At 40.3% G+C, this 24949-nt stretch overlaps 1 protein-coding gene across 1 annotated transcript in view; it reads right to left on the reverse strand.

Annotated features, from left to right (window-relative positions):
• The window catches only part of LOC126183446 (cullin-1-like), a 230191-nt gene that overhangs the window by 100991 nt on the left and 104251 nt on the right, over positions 1-24949 (reverse strand). The window contains exon 9 of the mRNA XM_049925437.1: positions 8541-8804. Within this exon, the coding sequence (XP_049781394.1) occupies positions 8541-8804 (264 nt within the window). The remainder of the gene's footprint in view (positions 1-8540; positions 8805-24949) is intronic.

A 24949-nucleotide genomic window follows, 5' to 3' on the forward strand; every position in this document is an offset into this window, starting at 1 on the left:
TGATCGGTAAGCTCATTACCTGGGATACCCACATGGTTATGAACCCAAAGGAAATCAACCGCACAAGTTGCAGCGCCAAGATTGGCAGAACGCCGTGGATGGCAAAGACCAAACGGTGGCAGTAAATACATTAAGCGATAACCTGAAGGTCACTCATTGAGCCTGTACATAACAAAACTTAAGTGAGGGAGGACCATATAATAAAGCAGAGGACCTGACAGATCACCATCAGTTCCACAGCGAATACCCAATACATGGGAGGCAAGAGATGGTGTTCCATGCCAACAGAACACACAAAGGTGCATCCCACATGATTGGTAGATATAGAGCGATCAGAGTAACAAACAATAGCATCCTGAAACTACTGTAATAGTGGGAAGAATGAACAATGGAACACCACTGGAGCTATGGAGGCTTTCAGAGCCTGGAAGAGATCTAACTGAATCCAGAGCCTAGGAATTAACCAGAGGGGGGGGGGGGGGGGGTTGGAGAGAATGTGGGGAAGAGGGCAAGGAGGGGAGATGGAAATCGCAGTGGAAAGAAGTGGAATCCAACTGGGAAACTCACCTGAGGGTGAGAAGGGGGTCAGTGACAGACTGAAACTGTGAAAAAAATAGAATAGGAAGGGTGAGCAGAGAAGATCAGATGGTCATGGCATAGGAAACCAGAGCTGTATGCAATTTTGTCATATGATGACATGATGGAGACTGTGGCTGTTGTTTGAAGACAAATGTTGATGGTGTTAGGACAGCAACCAGCCACAAATTTACTTTGAGTTCCTTTATTGAAAGCAAACAGTTACCGGTTTCGAATCATTGTGATTCATCCTCAGACGGTTTACACGCTTTCTTTATGACATTTGGTGTGTTTTTATAGATTAATTGTCCTAAAATATAAATAAAACATAACTTATAAACACACCACACACAGATGGTTGCATTACAGATTTTCGTTGCATGTGACTTACGTGAAGCGTCGGTTTCGAGTGTTTGTTTTCATAACATTCGCCCAACCAATGTAAATGCATTCCCACTGCATCCTCGTTGTTGCACACGTAAATAGTTCTCACTGTACACTTTAGATTTGTCGCTGAGATCATTTCAACCAAGCACCACATCTTTTGATACATACAAAGAGCTTACAAACATACGAGTATCACAGATGCTATGATATATCGTAACATTTGACGATGATGTCCTATGTTTGGAAAGGATCATATATTCATTTACAAAACTGTAATTCCTTTTACATTAGTACAGAGACATTGAATTTTTGAGTTGATATTGCTAAATTAATTATAAAGTTTTTTATATATATATTTACAGCTGTATAGGTAAAATAGTATATTATTTTCTTACATTTGGCATCATGAGAATTATAGTAACATATAAATTTGCTACTTGATCTGCAGATAAGTGTATTAATATTATTTGCTTTGTAGGCTGGAAAGTAATTTTTGGAAATTTTTCAGGAAAGAGGTGTTAGCTAACTCTGTTTGTTCATTAAGGATATAGTCTGGGGTGCTGTTTTTGTGTGTGTGTGTGTATTTCTAATTCTTCTAATATATTCATAGTGGCTCCTTTTTCTGCTAGATGCAAAATTTTTAAGTTGTCCTCAATGTTTCCCACTGAATGGTTTTCTTCAGCAATATGGGCTGCAAATGCTGATTTGTTCAAGTTGCAGCCCATATTGCACAAAAACAGCACCCCAGACTATATCCTTAACGAACAGTGTTAGCTAACACCTCTTTCCTGAAAAATTTCCAAAAATTACTTTCCAGCCTACAAAGCAAATAATATTAATATACCTACCTGCAGATCAAGTAGCAAATTTATATGTTACTATAATTCTCATGATGCCAAATGTAATAAAATAATATACTATTTTACCTATACAGTTCTATATATATATATATATATATATATATATATATATATATATATAAAACTTTATAATTAACTTAGCAATATCAACTCAAAAATTCAATGTCTCTGTACTAATGTAAAAGGCATTACAGTTTTGTAAATGAATATATGATCCTTTCCAAACATAGGACATCATCGTCAAATGTTACGATATATCATAGCATCTGTGATACTCATATGTTTGTAAGCTCTTTGTATGTATCAAAACATGTGGTGCTTGGTTGAAATGATCTCAGCGACAAATCTAAAGTGTACAGTGAGAACTATTTACATGTGCAACAACGAGGATGCAGTGGGAATGCATTTACATCAGTTGGACGAATGTTATGAAAACAAACACTCGAAACCGATGTTTCACATAAGTCACATGCAACGAAAATCTGTAATGCAACCATCTGTGTGTGGTGTGTTTATAAGTTATGTTTTATTTATATTTTAGGACAATTAATCTATAAAAACACACCAAATGTCATAAAGAAAGCGTGTAAACCGTCTGAGGATGAATCACAATGATTAGAAACCAGTAATGGTTTCCTTTGAATAAAGGAACTCAAAGTAAATTTGTGGCTGGTTGCTGCCCTAACACCATCAACCAGAGCTGTGATCACCAAACAAAGAGGAGGGATCCCAGCTTCAACCAGGACACTATTGACAGGGCTAGTGCGAAAGACACCAGTGGCTAAATGGATACCATGGTGGTTAACTGGGTGCAAGAGGAGCGGTGTGGAAGGGGCAGCTGATCCATAAATATGACAACCATAGTCAAGATGGGGCAGAAGTAATGGCTGATAAAGGCAGAGAAGAGCTGAACGATCTGCACCCCAAGAAGTGTGGGCAAGGATGCAAAGGACACTGAGGTTACGAAAACAACCAACCTTCAGATAGTTGATATGGGGCAACCAAGTAAGCTTGTTGTCAAAAAGAAGACCCAAGAAATGGAAGTGAGGAACCACAGTCAGCTGTTGAGTGTTGAGGTAGAGCTCCAGATAGGATGGACTGTAGTAATGCAACAGAAATGCACCACTCTCAAATTACAGGGAGAAAACAGAAAAATGTGCAAGAGTGTCGGTGCAGAAGTGTGTTGGATGCACCCTGGAGTTGTTGCTCTGCAGAGGCCACTGAGAGGGAGCTATCCCAAATACAAAACTCATCCATGTACAGAGCATGGGTCAACAATGGTCCGACAGAGGCCACAAGTCTATTAATAGTGATGAGGAAAAGAGGGACACTTAATACGGAGCCCTGGGGAATGCCATTCTCCTAGATCTGCAGAGAGCTGAGAATGGTCTTAACCTGAACTCTGAACAACCAGTGGAACAGAAACTGGTGAATAAAAATTGGGAGTGGGCCCCAAAGACCTCACTCTTGGAGTGTAAGTGGGGTGTGATGGCACAAAGCTGTGTCGTAGGCCTTATGAAGATTGAAGAACACTGTGACAAGATGGTGATGCTGAGGAAAGGCCTGCCGAACTGTGGTTTCAAATTGAGGCAGATGATCGATTGGACTCTGCCCCTTCCAAAAGCTGCACTTGTAACAAGATAAAAGGTCTCAAGATTCAAGGACCCAACTGAGGCAGTGTCCCATCATCTGTTCACATAAATTTCAGGAGACATGGGTCAGACTGATTGGAATGATTGACTACTAACTATCAAGGGATGGTAGATTCTTGCCAGGCTTAATAACAGGAACCATGATACTGCCTCTCCATTGAGAGGAGAAAATGCCTTGAAGCCAAATATTGTCAAACACCTGGAGGAGATATTGCCATTGAGAAGGACTGAGCTGTTGAAGGAATTGGCTACAGATGGAATCAGAGCCAGGTGCTGAAACATGGGAAGATATAAGGGTCACAAGAAGTTGCCAATCGGTAAAAGGTTCACTGTAAGATTCCACATAATGAAGACTAAAACATAATTGGGACACTTCAGCCCACTGTTTCTGGAGGAGGATGGTGGCTGGATAGGAGGCTGATGCTGATGCCATTGCAAAATGGGTCATGAGGTGTTCCGTGAGAACTGATGGATCTATTGTAATGGGACGCGAAATTGAAGCGTCACCCATCCACAAGGATCAGCTCGGTTTGCAGGTAAATGTAAGTTTAATTTAGTGTTTTGTTTGTGTATTTGTGATATTTTGTTATGTTTGTAAAATATTTAAAGTTCTGTATTTTTGTTTTGTATGTCTCATGTTTGGAGAGAGCAGCACAACTCACTGAAACAGCATCTTCACTGCCGGAACCAGAAAGAAAATTGCTGGCCACTAGATGTTGCGAGTCAACGGCCAAAGAGCAGCAGAAGATCCTGTGACCAGGTTGTTGCGTCGAACCTCCAACATTCAAATAAATAAAAATTTGTAATTTTCCATTGTAATGATGTCACAGAATGTTTAGTTCATGTTGTATTTTGTTCAGTTCTGTTCTGTCGAATCTGATGTTCACATCTGTATGTAGCATATACGAAGACAATAAAACAGTGTATGCTCTAAAGCTTAAATACGTGTTTGAGAATTATTTATGAAGAGTTATATTGAGGAAGAATTATTACTGAATTTTTCCAAGATATTAATTTTCAGAAGAGTTTGATTTTGATTTTGAATCTTAAAGGTTTTACAGTCTGATTTTAATATGGGAAAAATAAGATAACTTGCAAGAATATAATTTCCAAGAAGAAACAAACGACATCTAAATTTCAAAAGTTTGTGCAAACCATTTGAACTGAATGACGTAATTTTGTACAAACGACTCAACTGAAGGTGTTTTAATTACAGTTTCGTTCAAGAAACTTTCCTAGAGAACTTTAAAAGAATTTAAATAATTTTTTAAAAGTGTTTTGTAAACGACGTAGGTGACGAAGTCTGCACATGGTCATATTTCAAACAAAAATCATTGAGTAATATGCATCCTAACACTACGCTATACAAAAGCCACCTGGAAGGGCAAGGCCCAGAATAGAAGACTGCCACTGGCAACCTTGCAGAGTGCAGAGTGTAGCCCACACCTGTGACAAGGAGACAGAAAGAACTAGGGAGGAGACAAAACATTCCCAACACATCTGCTTGCACTGTATGATTAAGTAACAGGCTTTGGCACATAGGTGTTTGAAGGTAATATGAAGAGCAGAGGATGGGTACTGCTTGAGGTGTTGCAAAAAGTAACAGCGATCATGGATGGTAATGGCAATGGCTGTGCTTCACCACGGAATTGGCTGGTGGTGAACGGGGCCCATCAAATGGCCAGTGGTGAAAATTATCTTATCAGACAGATCACAAATGACTTCATCAATACAATCTGACAAAGAAGGTGTAAACACAATGGAAAGACCAGCATAGTAATTTGGCTTTTGGGAGGTGAGAAGGGAATGAGAGGATCAAGGGGAAGTGCTCACTACTGCAGAGGTCATAGTGGGGAAATTGGTGTAAGGAACAAAGAAAGGGAGGGGCAATGATCGAAAGATCAGTGGCAGAGAAAGTGCCATACATAGCACTAAAATGAGAACAGGAACCTTCATTAAGAAGGCATAAGTCATGGTCCACAAGAAATTGGTCAATAAGGAGCTCCTAACTAGATGAAAAAGCACTGCCACACAAAGAGTGATGGGCATGAAGATCCCAGGATGAGGAAGGAACTGGGGTGCAGGGGAGTTGCTGATGCAGGGCAGTTCAGGCAGCAGGTGTAGATGGCCTGTCAGGAGGGAGATTGAGATTGCAAACCATGACCACAGGGCCCCAAGTGGGCGCAGGTGACAATTGCTTCCAATGTGATATGACAGGGGATCCATGCACTAACAATATTCTTACAGACCAATGTGCAAACACCACCGAAATCCCACAAAGGGCCGACCCAGTTCTGACAGAACGCATGGAACTCACGAAGGATTAGTGAGTGAGCATCAGTAAAATGAGATTCCTGGAGAATGACACAAGTTGACGAGTAAAAGGAAATAGGGCACTGCAGCTCCGGTAAGTGATGGTAGTGTCTACTACAGTTCCATTGAATAAGCATGGAATGGGGATCCAAATGGGGGATGAATGAGCTGGAGCCAATCACGCCGCCGAGTCACCATCCATCACCAATGTGGCTGGGGTGATATCCATAAATGAGAGCTCAGGTTCAGGTTTCAAGGGGGGCTGTCATCTTCTTCTCTTTCATAGGTCAATGAGGGCAGGGCACAGAGAGAGAGAGAGAGAGAGAGAGAGAGAGAGAGAGAGAGAGAGAGAGAGATCAAAGCTTCTGCAAGGTCCAGAACTGAGAGAGTGTGTGTGGCTTTTGGGCACACAGACTGTGGGTTTCATGGTTGAGTTGTGTCTCTTACCTGGGAGACATTGGGAGGAGGGCCCACGAGGAAGCCCCATCACCAGAGGATGTCAAAGTAGAGGGACACTTCTCTGGCTGGAGAGGGGTAGTGGCACCTGGAGGGGAGAATATCAGAACTGCTGGGGAGAGGGAGAGAAGAGGGGAGCAGGACTGGGTTAAGGAGGAGGGAGGAAAGGGAAAGATATAAAAGAGGAAAAGTTAAATGTGTCCAACACAGGGGTGAAGACGATCATATTTATGATGAGCCAGTGTAGGATAAGCAATCAAGTGACTCATACTCCTGTATCTTCTTTTCCTTCATAAAAACCAGAAAATCTGGTGAGCATGGAAAGTGACACTCACAATGATAGATACATACAAGTGGCAGAACACAGGGGCTCCCCTCATAGAGCGGGTTTTCACATTCCCCACAGGAAGACGTGTGCCCAAAATACAAACATTGAAAACACCTCATGGATGGTGCTACATATGGCTTCATACAACCTTGGCCTTCTTCAGAATGGTATCTCCATCAAATGCCATAAGAAAGGTGCCAGTATTGATGCAATTGTCCTTATGGCCTTTCTGAACACGTTGAACAAAATGAATGCCCGTTGTTTCAGATTGCCCCCAAGTTTCTCATCAGTTTGAAGGATGACATCCCTATGAAAAATGACTCGCTGAACAATATTCAAATACTGGTGAGGAAAAATGGACAGCACAAAGTGCTGCAGATTGGACAGCAGAAGAAATTTTGATCAACAGTGAACTGGATTGCATCTTACTAAAAGACTCCACTTCACCCAACTTGCCTTCAATATTTTCAACAAAACATAATGGTTTGGTGGCAGTGAAAGTGTTGCCATCAGTCCTAGACCAGGTATCATTGAATGTGTTTCACCCCAAGCCAGTGAGCCTGGCCCTCCACCCAGAATGTAGCCAGGGAAGGGAAGACTGCAGAGCCATAAGCAGCAGCATTAAATCATTCATTACAAACCGAAGACACAACTGTAGAAGAATGGCCAATTTTTTAAGCTTAATGTGTTTTATGTGCAAAGCATCCTCCCCGATACCATCCACTCCAATCATGGGCTCTCCCCACAGGTGACATCCACCACAACAAGGGCCACCTGGCATGGCAGCTGTTGCCGGGAGTTGTGATGCTCCAGAATGACAAGCAACCACTTCTAGGCATGAACAGGGAGGCAAAAGCTCAGGTACCAGAAGTGCGATCTCTGTGTTGTTAGGAGGCTCAGCCAGATGGTACACAATAGCCCGAACTAGTGGGGCAGGGGCAGGTGCTATGGTGGGGAAGGAAGAGGGAAATGGGAAGGCAGAAGAATCCATGCCATAGATGCTAGGGAGGGAGTTCTTCCCCAAATAGCTCACACTACAGAGAGGATATGTAGAAATGGAGGTCAAACACCAAATAGAGACCAAAAAACATCAAAAATGTCCCCAGATATAGTAATTGCCTGTCAGCAATGTAGCTCAGTGCAAGATTGGCAAGACATGCCATTTCAGTGCATTTGATCGTTGCAAGATTTTACTGGTACTGAGCTTTTCACATTTTGAAGCATCAATAATGTTAAGTGTGTATGTCAGTTCTCGGAAAAGGACAGTGACCACAGCACCAGATGTGCCATTGTGTAACAGATCAGTTATCATTTCTGTACTGGACAACAACAATCAATTAGCAGTCATACTGTCCAGAACCATCTTGTGCTATGACATACAGAAACCACCTTCCCACACAAATATTCCTACTGATTGCATGTCACAGGGTACAGAGATAAACATGGAAGCAGAAACAGCACCAATGAACTGTTGAAGCCTGGAGGAAGGACGCCTGGCCTGATGAATGGCAGTACATGCTGGTACGCTCGGGTGACACAGACTGACAACATTGACTTCTGTTACAGGTGTTCACAAAACTGTATGGAAACATAATTTACATACATGTATGGTGTATGAGGGTAAAGACTGGTTGTGTGTCAAAACAGTAATGAATTATTTACCTATGAAATAAATAAGAGGGATTATTTCCCTGCTACCTGCACATCTACATCTCCTTGTAATTTTTATTGTTTACTGGGGATAAAAGTAAATATAAAAATTGGTTTCTCACTGTTTATAAGACAAAAATAACTTTGTGACTTGAGGAGTGGACTTAAAATATCCATTTTCAAAAACTAGGTAATTGACTGACTTTAGATAATCAGTATTCTGAAGCCTACATTCAGTAATTGCAAAATTCCAGTTTGTAAAGTCTTTTCTTACATCTTTCCATGAATGAACATTAAATAATACTGCATATCACGTACAGCTTGATTGAGTGTATCCTCAAGTTCAGCTTCTTCAGGGTTGTTGCTGCTCTTTTTTAGCACTAAATCACAATATTTTGCAAGTAGTTCTGGTGACTTGGATGAAGTGTTTGCTAGCCTTGTCACTTCATTTCCATTGATAAATCTTTTACAGGCTTTGTCAAGAGCATTAACAAATCCTGCATCATTATTAAAAGCTGTCAAAACCAAGGCATTATGTTTATTTCGAACTTCCAGTATAGTGTCCACATAAAGTTTCGGATCCTGAAACAAATATTTCACATAATTATGCACAGAAATGTTAATAAACTACTGTTAAATTTCTCGGGAATGGCAATACACTTAAGTCTCAGGATTATGTTGCATACCATTAAAATAGGTATTTGATTAATTTAGTGGTAAAATAATAAAATGTTTTATTTACTATTTTGGTCAAATAAGCTTTGTAATATATCAAGGTACTAACATTGTTATTTCTATCTTCTCAGCAATATTTTCTGATTCATAAAAAAGCAGACAATGGTAACAGATCACCAACCCATGTCATTAACACTAGTATTTATTTTAAAAAAAACTGTGGGAAGACATGTACATTTTGTACACAAAAACATTATCAGCGACAAAGAATTTGAATATTGATAAAGGCTGTCAACTGAACAGTCTATATTCATATTGTTCATGATGTATTATTATCAACAGATAATAAATGATTAATACTGGTAATTTTTCATAACTCAGTGAAGACTTTTAACACTGAGTACCATAATATTCTCACTCAATGAAACCTGGTCTGCCCCTGGGTTCTATATTTGGTTCTCTGTTATTTTTCACATACATTAATTATCTTTCATTTACAATGTCACAAGATAAAATGTTCTCATTTTTGCAGATGACATTTACATGAATAAAAAACAGTAACACATGTCTCAAAAAAAAAAAAAAAAAAAAAAAAAGAGAGCAGCCAGTGAAAAATACAAAAATATCAACAGGTGGTTCAAGGCAAACAATGCCAGTTTTCATAAGGCTCAGTACATGTTATTCTGTACTTGTCATAAAACAACCCCAACTATAGTCTACTCATGACCAAAGTACAAGAAGTTGATAGTGTTCTGTTTTTGGGAGACTACAAGCAGACTACAACAAGAATTAAGAAATCCTCAACCTACACTTAATGAAGTGCCTTATTTCATTTATATTTGTAGCACAGATGATTACAGCTACAGATAATTTAAAAATGCAAAATTTATTTAGCACATTTCACAAAACTGTTTCTTGGGAAACCTTTTCAGACTAAAAAAGAACATTGTAAGAATTACATTGTCTGTTAGTCCTCAACTACCCTATAAAACACATCTTCAGTAAACCCTTGTGATTTTGAAAACGTATTGTGTAGAAAAAAAGCATTCAAACAAACTCAACCTGCACAAGAAATAACACTGGGATTCACAGCACGACACATGTGAGCTACAAATGGGTATAAACATAACTAGAAACACACTTAATAAAATGTTTTGGGCTATTATGCCATGCTCAAATGGATTCACATTTAAACCCAATGTTTCATCCCCGTCTGTGGAGGACATTTACCTGACACAGTACAACATATATTATTAATGACATTATTATTATTATTATTATTATTATTATTATTGTTATTATGTAATACACATTAATAATAATATAAAACTGCATATATCCAGTGATTTTGTTCATATACTGTATATAATTATGGACTGAGCAATAGCTTTTCAGCAGCGAACTACCACACCGATATACAGTATTTACCCATTTGTGTGAGGAAAATGTAAAGTTATTGGGAGAAAAGAAGGAAGGAGGATGAAAGTTTAATGCTCTTCAATGACAAGTTCATTATAGATATAGCAACAAAATCTCAGACAGGACAAAGATTTGGCGGGATGGGGGAGGGGGAGGAGAGGGACAGCTGTGTCCATTTCAAAATACCCATCCCAACATTTTACTTTATCAAAGAAACAAATAATTTAGAATATGAAGTGACAGATGTAAGTTTTCTATGTTTAGAAGCAGTTTTTTAAGTTTCAGCAATACTGATACCACATCAATAACTATTAGCTGTATCAGTGTACCACTCCCTTCGTACTACAAAAGAATTATTCAAGGAACATTTTGAAAAACTGATAACAATGCTCTTAAAATATAAAAATTGCAGAGTTCTGATATTTGGTGATATTAACATACGTATTTGGTGTAAGACCAAACATGTTCAGTGTTTAAGATCACTGAATTTCTACCACCTAAATGACAAACTCACTAGGCTCAATGTATGCTTATATAATATTGTCTGCAACTTTCAGCCAAATTAAACATCTTTCTCCTCTGAATGTGAAAATATTTTGTTGATGCTCATCTACAAAGCAATATATGATCATCATATGGAAATAGGATAAATCAGAGTTCACACTTTTCCCCATATGCTGTTTGAGAGTGGAGCACTAGAGAAATAATCAGAAGGTGGTTTGAAAAACCTTCTGATATGCGCTTAAGTGTGAACTGCAGAGCAGTCATGTAGATTTAGATGTAGATAATAGCACTATGTACTTAAGCATATGTTCTTTTCAATAAGTTACCATACTTAGCCTGATATTCATATCTTCAATACCATTGTCGTCCAGTTGTTTTGATTGTGATTATTGCATCTACTGAATGTAGAGTACCACTGAAGAAATATAAGGGAGTATTACAATATTGGCTACAATACAATGAATACTGTTCAACTGAATAATACCTGTAAATCAATCATTATAATATATCATGAAACAGGTTCTAATTCTGTGACTATGCATTGACATGAGCTGTTTGCAACATACAAAAACTTGTGTCAGACCAGGAATTGAAATAACAATATAATATTTGTCTCCCTGTAGGGGAATCATGCACTGTGCGAACCTAAGGGGTGTGACTGTGACATATGGAAGTCTGTATCTGTCTTGGAGGTATGCTCCAACAGCCCAAGTGGTTAAGGCAACCACTCACAATAAGTGGGAAATCTAGGTTCACATCCAAGTCTGGCACAAATTTTCATGCATTGCATCAGCTGATGTCACCGTATACTCACAGAATGTGAATATATTTTGTAATGCTTACCATAGCTGTAATCATCAGTAAAAGTGTCTGTTCCTTCAGACATGCATGCATGTCTGACATTGTATTATAAAGACACAGATGCTGCATAACACGACATTGTAACCATCAATGACATTATATGTATTTAATATGTAATAAAGAAAACCCTTTAGTTCTTAAGTACACCATTTGCTTTCTGTGATTATGTGTGTAACTGATTATTGTTTGACAAAGCCAACTGTATGAAAAATACTGAAAAGCAAATAAAGATTCTGATTGGGATGGGAAAGTGATCCATAAGTAATGAGTACTTTACAGGGTCCTTTGTCTTTGACACCAGATATTGCAAGCACTGCCATTTCTAAAACACTGCACTGATGGAACATCATTATCTTGTTCAAAAAAATTAGGCAGGATATCCCTGATTCAGTCTCTAAAATAATCACACAGGGGTAAGTTACATTTAAAAAAGTTAGGTAGATATCTCTAAATATCCCAAACATGCAACTGTCTGAAGACGTTACAAGTAATAGAGTGGAGGCCTTTTCAGGGTCTAAGAAACTGTCAATTAGGTGATGCCTGCGGAGAAAATGCTGCTGTATAACTGCCTCCAGCCAGTTTTTAAGTTGTCAGTGATGGAATATCTACTGAGACTACACTAAAAGTGGCTAAGAAGTTGTCTGTATTCTTTTGACACAGACAAGGCAGCAGTTTACTATATAATTCAAGATATTTGCTAAATACCTAATGATGGTACCATTATGACAGTTATCCTGACAAGTATGGTCCTTCTACGTTTACGGCATTAAATTAAAGTCACATGCCACAAATCAGTGTCATACCTAGGACAAATCGGCATCATACCTAGGAAGGGACAGTTGTAATCTTCATTAATGGTGAATTCTAAGTCCCAAATGCCCCTTTCAGCAGTAACTCTGTCATGGAAGAAGGCTGGACACTGGTCTGACTTGTACTTGAGTGTAGAGTAGCACTCCATTGGGGTATGCTCCACTCAGATGAGGAATGGGCTGGAGCAGTTAAAGGAATGTTTCACTAATTTATTCAGTATATAAACTGCAACAGCAACTGCCTTTTGGTAGCAGTACTTATCTCTTGACATAGGGGAATCAGAATCCTTAAAAGGTGTCTCAAGCAGACAGAAGCATGTGGGCTATCCTGTGCCACTAGTTTCAGTTCCTCCTTGTGCATAACATAACAGCAATGTTAGGGGTTATGGTTTCCTCTTTCATCAATATCTTTCTGATAGGGTCAGGTGATTGTGCTTTATGTAAATGTCATCATTTACATGTTAATATCAGTATTTCCTTTGAATGAAAGCACTTTATGTCACATGCTGTAAATTTCTTTATTTGTATGTGCAATTGGCCAATTTCAATGATCAGGTCATTCTCAAGAGAAACATAACACTCTGCTGGGCAATGATTTCAAAATTTTCTATACACATGGCTTCATACCCTTCAGGAAAAGTTTAATGAAGATTGGCATTTGGACTAGGTTATTTCATTACTGAGGTGAGTGACTTTACGAAAGTGTAGGCTTGGAGAGTCTTAAAACGCTTTTTTCCTCTCCTAGTATGGTATACCGTCAAATGGGTTGATTTTGGACGGTTTTGTCGTTGTTTTGATTGTAATTTTCATATATATTGTTAGATTAAATTGATTGTTATGGAAGTGGTAGCGTATATGTGTAACGAATAAAATATCCCATAACTAGAAAGTGTATGTGTAGGTATATTTATCTGAGGCAGTTAAATAAAGTGTCCGAAGTCACCCCATGGATTGGGGTGATTTTGGACACATGTGTTTTTTAAATCTCTGTCCGAAGTTACAGAATATAGAGGGCGAATTTGCTCAGTTACTGCCTTTTCTTAAAATTCTACATGTTTTTTATTTGATTTTGCTGACATTTTACACATGGCGGGAGATTTTCCAGCTTTGCCTTGATATTGGAGCAAACCATCTTAACAGTCTCTTTGTTCACTTCTGCACGAGCTCGTTTAATACACTCCTGGAAATGGAAAAAAGAACACATTGACACCGGTGTGTCAGACCCACCATACTTGCTCTGGACACTGCGAGAGGGCTGTACAAGCAATGATCACACGCACGGCACAGCGGACACACCAGGAACCGCGGTGTTGGCCGTCGAATGGCGCTAGCTGCACAGCATTTGTGCACCGCCGCCGTCAGTGTCAGCCAGTTTGCCGTGGCATACGGAGCTCCATCGCAGTCTTTAACACTGGTAGCATGCCGCGACAGCGTGGACGTGAACCGTATGTGCAGTTGACGGACTTTGAGCGAGGGCGTATAGTGGGCATGCGGGAGGCCGGGTGGACGTACCGCCGAATTGCTCAACACGTGGGGCGTGAGGTCTCCACAGTACATCGATGTTGTCGCCAGTGGTCGGCGGAAGGTGCACGTGCCCGTCGACCTGGGACCGGACCGCAGCGATGCACGGATGCACGCCAAGACCGTAGGATCCTACGCAGTGCCGTAGGGGACCGCACCGCCACTTCCCAGCAAATTAGGGACACTGTTGCTCCTGGGGTATCGGCGAGGACCATTCGCAACCGTCTCCATGAAGCTGGGCTACGGTCCCGCACACCGTTAGGCCGTCTTCCGCTCACGCCCCAACATCGTGCAGCCCGCCTCCAGTGGTGTCGCGACAGGCGTGAATGGAGGGACGAATGGAGACGTGTCGTCTTCAGCGATGAGAGTCGCTTCTGCCTTGGTGCCAATGATGGTCGTATGCGTGTTTGGAGCCGTGCAGGTGAGCGCCACAATCAGGACTGCATACGACCGAGGCACACAGGGCCAACACCCGGCATCATGGTGTGGGGAGCGATCTCCTACACTGGCCGTACACCACTGGTGATCGTCGAGGGGACACTGAATAGTGCACGGTACATCCAAACCGTCATCGAACCCATCGTTCTACCATTCCTAGACCGGCAAGGGAACTTGCTGTTCCAACAGGACAATGCACGTCCGCATGTATCCCGTGCCACCCAACGTGCTCTAGAAGGTGTAAGTCAACTACCCTGACCAGCAAGATCTCCGGATCTGTCCCCCATTGAGCATGTTTGGGACTGGATGAAGCGTCGTCTCACACGGTCTGCACGTCCAGCACGAACGCTGGTCCAACTGAGGCGCCAGGTGGAAATGGCATGGCAAGCCGTTCCACAGGACTACATCCAGCATCTCTACGATCGTCTCCATGGGAGAATAGCAGCCTGCATTGCTGCAAAAGGTGGATATACACTGTACTAGTGCCGACATTGTGCATGCTCTGTTGCCTGTGTCTATGTGCCTGTGGTTCTGTCAGTGTGATCATGTGATGTATCTGACCCCAGGAATGTGTCAAAGTTTCCCCTTCCTGGGACAATGAATTCACGGTGTTCTTATTTCAATTTCCAGGAGTGTATTTTTGCTTAAGTGAACGGAAAGATCTTCCGACTGTCATTTGAGAAATAAATGCACCCAGTCTTCTCCTGGCATATTATTATTAAATGTTTTCTCTTTTTGGCCATATTTATCAAGGTAGCCTTTAAATAAATATCTAATATCCAATTTATTGAAGGGAAATCCCCAATGTGCAGCCCTCAAGATACCTTGCTTCAACATTTCTTCTTCTTCTTTATTTAGCACTGGCTGTCCTCTCATTTTTTTCAGATGTGCTTCCTGCACTTTATTTTGTAGGGTCAGTTTAGGTATACCATACAAATCACATGCTTTTCTGTATGATATTTTACCACTCTGAATATCACGAACCGCTTTATCTAAAAATGGCTCTGAGCACTATGGGACTTAACATCTGAGGTCATCAGTCGCTTTATCTAAAAGTTCTGGGTCATAATTACACCATACTGTAGCACCTCTCCTGCTCTTATATGTTCTTGGCATTGTCTGAAATCACCCCACACAGTACACAGTTTTACAAAAACTGTCGTTATTTTATAACCTTGCGTGAGAAACTCGACAAACTTGTACAGAAATTGTCTCAATGCTGTTAGCTACTGAGTGCATCGACAATTACGGTTACAATAACTTCCCACTTGGTGCAACAATAGAAAGTTTCCGCTTTATGACAATGCATGGATTTTTAACACTGAGACTGTTCATCAGTTATTCACCTAGGAACACATTGATGCAAAATAAAAGTTGTGGAAAGCAATAAATGCATTCTTGCGCTTAAAATAACTGGCGCACAGATGTTAAAATAAGTAACTCTTTGTTTGTATGCAGTGGCAACAAATAAGCCATAGTGTCCGAATTCGCCCCGGTGCCTGAAATTTGATGGTACACTGAACAACATTCATGTCTTGTCTCAGTCTCTCTTCAATGAAGATTGGATGTACCCACTCCACAATAGGCAGCTTTCCAAAGTAATCAACACTTTAAGTGGGAATAAGGTTATCTGTATCATGAGAGATTGAACTTCATGGGAGGGACTGCACCTTCAATAAATACAGATAAATGTAGTAAGGGTTGAGAACAGGTTAAACTGACTGCTCAGAACAAGTTTTAGTATATACCAGGAACTCTTCAAACATCAAAGTCTTACAACTTAAAGCAAAGATGACTACTCTGAAGACTGTAGAGTTTTCCAAGGCAACTGAGGAGCTGCATATGGACATGTAATGCACTGTGATGGTCAAGGCTGCCAGATCCGCAGGGACACTGATGATAACTTCTACATATGCACAGTACTCTCAAGAGTTAGAGCCCTACGGGAGTTTAATAAATGTTATAGAACTATATGGTTGCAGGACTAACTTGTTAATCTTATGTGAAACAGGAACTGAAACAGTACAAGGGGTAGGCTGCTCCAGGATAAGATAGGAGATGTGGAGCTGAGCTCTTATCTTTAAACGGAGTAAGGCAACTGAACACATATCACAACTATGGTGGATCATTATGAATATCAACATCACCCCCTTCAATAGGCTGGTTTATTGCAAAGCAAAAAATTGGGTAGTCCTATGGAGACTTCCATTAGGAAACTAATGAAACAAAATCTGAAATGTAACTCAGTTTTTAGAATGCTGACTGAGAGAAACTGATGGACATTATCAGGTCATATCTCTTCCATATAGCTGTAAAAAGTATTAGCTTAACTCATTCAGCAGCAATACCTGCAACAATCAGGCAATTCAAAAACACAGTCATGGCCCCTAGCTGACCAATCTATTTCAGATGTCAAGAATAACCATAAGGCTACGCCAGAGTCATAAAGGTACAGGAAAGAAACACCAGGGTTATTAGTTACAGACGCTTTGAAAACCTTTACAGTTCCATTTTCTTGTAGACTAAGCTACATAAATGGTAACATTACCAAAGTGCATAGATACAATATAACATCTGGAACAGGATCTATAAAATCCTGCAGCAACTAGTCCAAACATATATCACACAGGTCACACCAATATTCAAGAAAGGTAGTAGGAGTAATCCACTTAATTACAGGCCCATATAATTAACACTGATACACAGCAGGATTTTAGAACATATATTGTGTTCAAAGATTAAGAATTACCTCAAAGAAAATGGTCTATTGACACACCATCAACATGGATTTAGAAAACATCGTTCTTGTGAAACACAACTAGCTCTTTATTCGCATGAAGCGTTGAGTGCTATTGACATGGGATTTCAGATCGATTCCATATTTCTGGATTTCCAGAAGGCTTTTGACACTGTACCACACAAGTGGGTCATAGTGAAATTGCGTGCATATGGAATATCGTCTCAGTTATGTGACTGGATTTGTGATTTCCTGTCAGAGAGGTCACAGATCATAGGATCTGATGGAAAGTCGTAAAACAGAAGTGATTTCTGGTGTTCTCCAAGGTAGTGTTGTAGGCCCTTTGCTGCTCCTTATCTATATAAATGATTTCGGAGACAAACTGAGCAGCTATCTTAGGTTGTTTGCAGATGATGTTGTCGCTTCTCAAATAATAAAGTCATCAGAAGATCAAAACAAATTGCAAAATGATTTAGAAAAGATATCTGAATGGTGTGAAAATTGGCAGTTGACCTTAAATAATGAAAAGTGTGAGGTCATCCGCATGAGTGCTAAAAGGAATTCATTAAAGTTCGGTTACACAATAAATCATTCAAATCTAAAGGCTGTAAATTCAACTAAATACCTAGGAATTACAGTTATGAACAACTTAAATTGGAAGGAACACATACAAAATGTTGTGGGGAAGGCTAACCTAAGACTGTGTTTTATTGGCAGAACACTTGGAAGATGTAACAAATCTACTAAGGCGACTGCCTACACTATGCTTGTCCGTCCTCTTTTAGAATACTGCTGCGCGATGTGGGATCCTTACCAGATAGGACTGATGGAGTACATCAAAAAAGTTCAAAGAAGGGCAGCACGTTTTGTGAAATATGGGAGAGAGTGTTACTGAAATTATACATGATTTTGGTTGGACATCATTAAAATAAAGGCGTTTTTCGTTGCGACGGAATCTTCTCATGAAATTCCAGTCACCAACTTTCTCCTCCGAATCCAAAAATATTTTGTTGACACTGACCTACATAGAGATAAATGATCACCATAATAAAATAAGGGAAATCAGAGCTCATCTAGAAAGATATAGGTGTTTGTTCTTTCCGCGCACTATACGAGATTGGAATAACAGAGAATTGTGAAGATGGTTTGATGAACCCTCTGACAGGCACTTAAATGTGATTTGCAGAGTATCCATGTAGATGTAGATATTATACCATCCACACAAAAGCTAAATGATTGAACAATGACTCAAGAGTGGAGAGATTGCTGAATATTTGTTACCAAATCTCCTCTGTGACAATGACCCTATCAGAGACATTCAAGTGCACACACAACACCAGACATGGAATACACTGAAGAGGATATCACAGCCATATTTATGAAAGAGACAGTTGCGCTAGATCTCATTAAACAGAAGTCCTGTAAAACAACAAGGCCAGATGCAAATCACATTTAAGTGGATGTCATATCCACAATGAATTTCAGCAGCAGGTAGCACTTCAGGTTATATCATTCCTAATGCACCTATTAAATGATGTACTAAGACTGGGAAACAATTGCCTTGCAATGCCTGTAGTATAGAAGTTGCTCTTCCAGCATACTGCTCCAATTGCTCTGCACTTGACTGAATATGCATCATTCATGAACGTGGTTCCCTAGCATAATGTTTTGTGCTTTATAGTTTGTATCTTCCTGATGACAGAATTTTATGATACTCAGACTCAACAGTATGATTACCTTTCTTCCACAGGAATGATGTAACAATGGCCAGTAACACAGAGGCAGAGTAGTGACCAATCCCTGTAAAGGTATATCAACTGCACTGCATGGCACATTCCATGTTATTTATAGTTCACTACAATACATGAACAGGGAGGCTTCCATATGGGTGAATTGATTTGTGGAGCCCTCTTAGCCAGGGGGTCTCATCCGAGATGTGGAGGAGGCCCTACCGGCGGCGATAGAGAGCACTGGGTGCACCCGACTGCAAATTGTTGCTCATGTCGGCACCAATGACTCCTGCCGTCTGGGTTCAGAGGTCATCCTCAGTTCGTACAGGCGGTTGGCGGAATTGGTGAAGGCGGAAAGCCTCGCTCGCGGGGTGGAATCAGAGCTAACTATTTGTAGTATCGTTCCCAGAACCGATCGCGGTCCTCTGGTTTGGAGCCGAGTGGAAGGCTTAAACCAGAGGCTCAGACGATTCTGCGGAGATCTGGGGTGCAAATTTCTCGACCTCCGCTATCGGGTGGAGAAATGTAGGGTCCCCCTGAATAGGTCAGGCGTGCACTACACGCCGGAAGCAGCTACAAGGGTAGCGGAGTACGTGTGGAGTGCACATGGGGGTTTTTTAGGTTAGAGAATCCCCTCCCTAGGCCCGACAAGACGCCTCCTGGGACGCGGCAAGATAGGAGTAGGCAAAATGCAACAGGGAATAACAATATTAATGTGCTAATAGTAAACTGCAGGAGCGTCTATAGAAAGGTCCCAGAACTGCTCTCATTAATAAACGATCACAACGCCCATATAGTACTAGGGACAGAAAGTTGGCTGAAACCAGACGTAAACAGTAACGAAATCCTAAACTCAGATTGGAATGTATACCGCAGAGACAGGCTGAACAGTGAAGGGGGAGGCGTGTTTATAGCGGTAAGAAGTGCAATAGTATCGAAGGAAATTGACGGAGATCCGAAATGTGAAATGATTTGGGTGAAGGTCGCGGTTAAAGCAGGCTCAGTCATGGTAATTGGATGTCTCTATAGGCCCCCTGGCTCAGCAGCTGTTGTGGCTGAGCACCTGAAGGATAATTTGGAAAATATTTCGAGTAGATTTCCCCACCATGTTATAGTTCTGGGTGGAGATTTTAATTTGCCGGATATAGACTGGGAGACTCAGACGTTCATAACGGGTGGCAGGGACAAAGAATCCAGTGAAATTTTTTTAAGTGCTTTATCTGAAAACTACCTTGAGCAGTTAAACAGAGAACCGACTCGTGGCGATAACATATTAGACCTTCTGGTGACAAACAGACCCGAACTATTTGAAAAAGTTAACGCAGAACAGGGAATCAGTGATCATAAAGCGGTTACGGCATCGATGATTTCAGCCGTAAATAGGAATATTAAAAAGGGTAGGAAGATTTTTCTGTTTAGAAAAAGTGACAAAAAGCAGATTTCAGAGTACCTGTTGGCTCAACACAAAAGTTTTGTCTCAAGTACTGATAGTGTTGAGGATCAGTGGACAAAGTTCAAAACCATCGTACAATATGCGTTAGATGAGTATGTGCCAAGCAAGATCGTAAGAGATGGAAAAGAGCCACCGTGGTTCAACAACCGAGTTAGAAAACTGCTGCGGAAGCAAAGGGAACTTCACAGCAAACATAAACATAGCCAAAGCCTTGCAGACAAACAAAAATTACGCGAAGCGAAATGTAGTGTGAAGAGAGCTATGCGAGAGGCGTTCAATGAATTCGAAAGTAAAGTTCTATGTACTGACTTGGCAGAAAATCCTAAGAAATTTTGGTCTTATGTCAAAGCGGTAGGTGGATCAAAACAAAATGTCCAGACACTCTGTGACCAAAATGGTACTGAAACAGAGGATGACAGACTAAAGGCCGAAATACTAAATGTCTTTTTCCAAAGTTGTTTCACAGAGGAAGATTGCACTGTAGTTCCTTCTCTAGATTGTCGCACAGATGACAAAATGGTAGATATCGAAATAGACGACAGAGGGATAGAGAAACAATTAAAATCGCTCAAAAGAGGAAAGGCCTCTGGACCTTATGGGATACCAGTTCAATTTTACACAGAGTACGCGAAGGAACTTGCCCCCCTTCTTGCAGCGGTGTACCGTAGGTCTCTAGAAGAGCGTAGCGTTCCAAAGGATTGGAAAAGGGCACAGTTCATCCCCGTTTTCAAGAAGGGACGTCGAACAGATGTGCAGAACTATAGACCTATATCTCTAACGTCGATCAGTTGTAGAATTTTGGAACACGTATTGTGTTCAAGTATAATGACTTTTCTGGAGACTAGAAATCTACTCTGTAGGAATCAGCATGGGTTTCGAAAAAGACGGTCATGTGAAACCCAGCTCGCGCTATTCGTCCACGAGACTCAGAGGGCCATAGACACGGGTTCACAGGTAGATGCCGTGTTTCTTGACTTCCGCAAGGCGTTCGATACAGTTCCCCACAGTCGTTTATTGAACAAAGTAAGAGCATATGGACTATCAGACCAATTGTGTGATTGGATTGAGGAGTTCCTAGATAACAGGACGCAGCATGTTATTCTCAATGGAGAGAAGTCTTCCGAAGTAAGAGTAATTTCAGGTGTGCCGCAGGGGAGTGTCATAGGACCGTTGCTATTCACAATATACATAAATGACCTGGTGGATGACATCGGAAGTTCACTGAGGCTTTTTGCAGATGATGCTGTGGTGTATCAAGAGGTTGTAACAATGGAAAATTGTACTGAAATGCAGGAGGATCTGCAGCGAATTGACGCATGGTGCAGGGAATGGCAACTGAATCTCAATGTAGACAAGTGTAATGTGCTGCGAATACACAGAAAGATAGATCCTTTATCATTTAGCTACAAAATAGCAGGTCAGCAACTGGAAGCAGTTAATACCATAAATTATTTGGGAGTACGCATTAGGAGTGATTTAAAATGGAATGATCATATAATGTTGATTGTCGGTAAGGCAGATGCCAGACTGAGATTCATTGGAAGAATCCTAAGGAAATGCAATCCGAAAACAAAGGAAGTAGGTTACAGTACGCTTGTTCGCCCACTGCTTGAATACTGCTTAGCAGTGTGGGATCCGTACCAGATAGGGTTGATACAAGACATAGAGAAGATCCAACGGAGAGCAGTGCGCTTCGTTACAGGATCATTTAGTAATCGCGAAAGCGTTACGGAGATGATAGATAAACTCCAGTGGAAGACTCTGCAGGAGAGACGCTCAGTAGCTCGGTACGGGCTTTTGTCAAAGTTTCGAGAACATACCTTCACCGAAGAGTCAAGCAGTATATTGCTCCCTCCTACGTATATCTCGCGAAGAGACCATGAGGATAAAATCAGAGAGATTAGAGCCCACACAGAGGCATACCGACAATCCTTCTTTCCACGAACAATACGAGACTGGAATAGAAGGGAGAACCGATAGAGGTACTGAAGGTACCCTCCGCCACACACCGTCAGGTGGCTTGCGGAGTATGGATGTAGATGTAGATGTAGAGGCTGATTACAAATCAACCAATGAAAAGGGGATGTGGAAAAGACAAGGCTAGTAACTGTTCAACAACGTTGACAAAGTACCACGTGTATTGACCAACATGTCCAAAAGCAATGCATAGCTGATAGTTACATAAAATCAGTCCATCTACAGACATCCTATACCAGGAAGCAGTAATATCAGCAATGTTCCATCTAAAATTAGCATACCCTGTCAACAAGTATGAGATGCATAACAGTGATACTTTTGCAATCTTTGTGGAAAGCAGGCAGCAGAAAATATCTGACTTAGCATTATCAACTTGCTTCAGTCAGTTACTTTAATTGATGGTGAAAATTGTTGAGACCTTTGTACCATGAAACACGAGATGAATTAATTTCAGTAACATGAATTTTGCCCACAATGTATGTACACTCAAATTTTTACTTTGTGCTTCTTCTAAAACACTGTGGGGATTAAGTCTCTAGACGGTTGTAGGGCACATTTGAGAACCACCATGTACAGACTCAAACAATAGTTCACAAGAAGTGGTTTAGAAATATTCACTGTAAAGTTATTACCTGTTGGCCAAAGGCAGTAATTAAAATAGTCAAAGTGGTAACATGATTATGATGGGGACTGAACATCTGCATAGCTCTAATGCTCCAATAAGTTATAGTGCACCTAGTCACTGATTTTGAACGAGGTTGTTACAGATCTGTATTGGAAAAAAATAAGAAATGTCAGTACACAATGCTGAAAATCGGTGTACAAGCTATGTGGTATACCTTGACTGTTCACTATCAACTGAAATGTTTGGGCCTCCACAGTTCAGCTAAACTGACTGTACCTCTGTGGAAAATTTCTTCCAAAAGAGCTCAAACAAATCAGTCAAACTCAAACACACTTCTTCTGGATTAACAGACTCTTCCACCACTTGTAAAAGTTTATTTATGCATTAAATACACTAATACAAAGACAATAAGGCTACTTAGACTGCTTGTAAAGTAACATGCTCATTAAAATCATTCCAGAAAAAGGTAAAACTTGGAATGTTTTATGAGCACAATGCCCACTTAGATAAAAAAATGTTGATGATATTTTTAAGACCAAATTTCACACCAATTAAAGTACACACTGATGGCTCAAAAATCACCAGCTCTACATCTAGATAGATACTCTGCAAATCACACTAAAGTGCCTGGCAATGTGTTCATTGAACCACCATCACAATAATTCTCTGTTATTTCAGTCTTGGACAGTACGCAGAAAAAATGAACACCTACATCTTTCCGTGCGAGCTCTGATTTCCCTTATTTTATTATGATGATCATTTCTGTTTATGTATGTTGCTGTCAACAAAATATTTCTGCATTCAAAGGAGAAAGCTAGTGATTGAAATTTCATGATAAGATTCTGTGGCAACTAAAAACACTTTGTTTTCATGATGTCCACCCCAAATCCTGTATCATGTCAGTGACACTGTCTCCCACATATCTCAATAATACCAAACATGCTGCTCTTCTTTTAACTTTCTCAATGTACTCTGTTAACTCTACCTAGTAAGGATCCCACAACATGCAGCAGTACTCCAAAAGAGGATGGAAAAACATAGTGTAGGCAGTCTCTTTCGTAGATCTGTTGCATCTTCTAAGTGTTCTGTCAATAAATTGCAACCTTTGGTTCACCTTCCCCACAACATTTTCTATGTGTTGTTTCCAACTTAAGTAGTTCATAATTGTGATTCCTGGGTATTTAGTTGGATTTATAGCATTTAGATTTGACTGATTTATCATGTAACTGAAGTTTAATATATTCATTTCAGCACTCATGTGGATAAACTTACACTCTTCATATTTAGGGTCAATTGCCAATTTTCGCACCATACAGCTATCTTTTCCAAATCATTTTGCAATTTGTTTTTATCTTTTGATGACTTTACTAAATGATAAATGGCAGCATGATCTGCAGACAACCTTAGACAGCTTCTCAGATTGTCTCCTAAATCATTTATATAGAGACAGAACAGCAGAGGGTCTATACCACTAACTTTGGGAATGATAGTAATCACTTCTGGTTTACTTGACAACTTTCCAACAATTACTACAAACTGTGACCTTTGTGACAGGAAATCATGAATCCAGTCACAAAACTGAGACAATATTCCATAAGCATGCAATGTGATTACAAACTGATTGTTAGGTACATTGTCAAAGGCCTTCTGGAAATCTAGAAAAACAGAATCAGTTTGGAATCCTTTGTCAATAGCACTCAACACTTTCCTACTGTCTTTCTTGAATATTAGTGTGACCTGTGCAATTTTCCAGTCTTTGGGTACACATATTTTGTCAAGTGAGCAGTTATGAATGATTGTTAAGTATGGAGCTATTGCATCAGCATACTTTGAAAGTAACCTCATTGGTATACTTGCTTTTATTAAGTGATTTAAGGTGCTTCACTACTACAAGGATATCTACTTCTAAGTTACTCATGTTGGCAGCTGTTCTTGATTCTCTGTAAAAGATCACCAATCTTGGAGATTTTGTGTTCTA

This window comes from Schistocerca cancellata, chromosome 4 (genome assembly GCF_023864275.1).
Source record: "Schistocerca cancellata isolate TAMUIC-IGC-003103 chromosome 4, iqSchCanc2.1, whole genome shotgun sequence".
Taxonomy (NCBI): domain Eukaryota; kingdom Metazoa; phylum Arthropoda; class Insecta; order Orthoptera; family Acrididae; genus Schistocerca; species Schistocerca cancellata.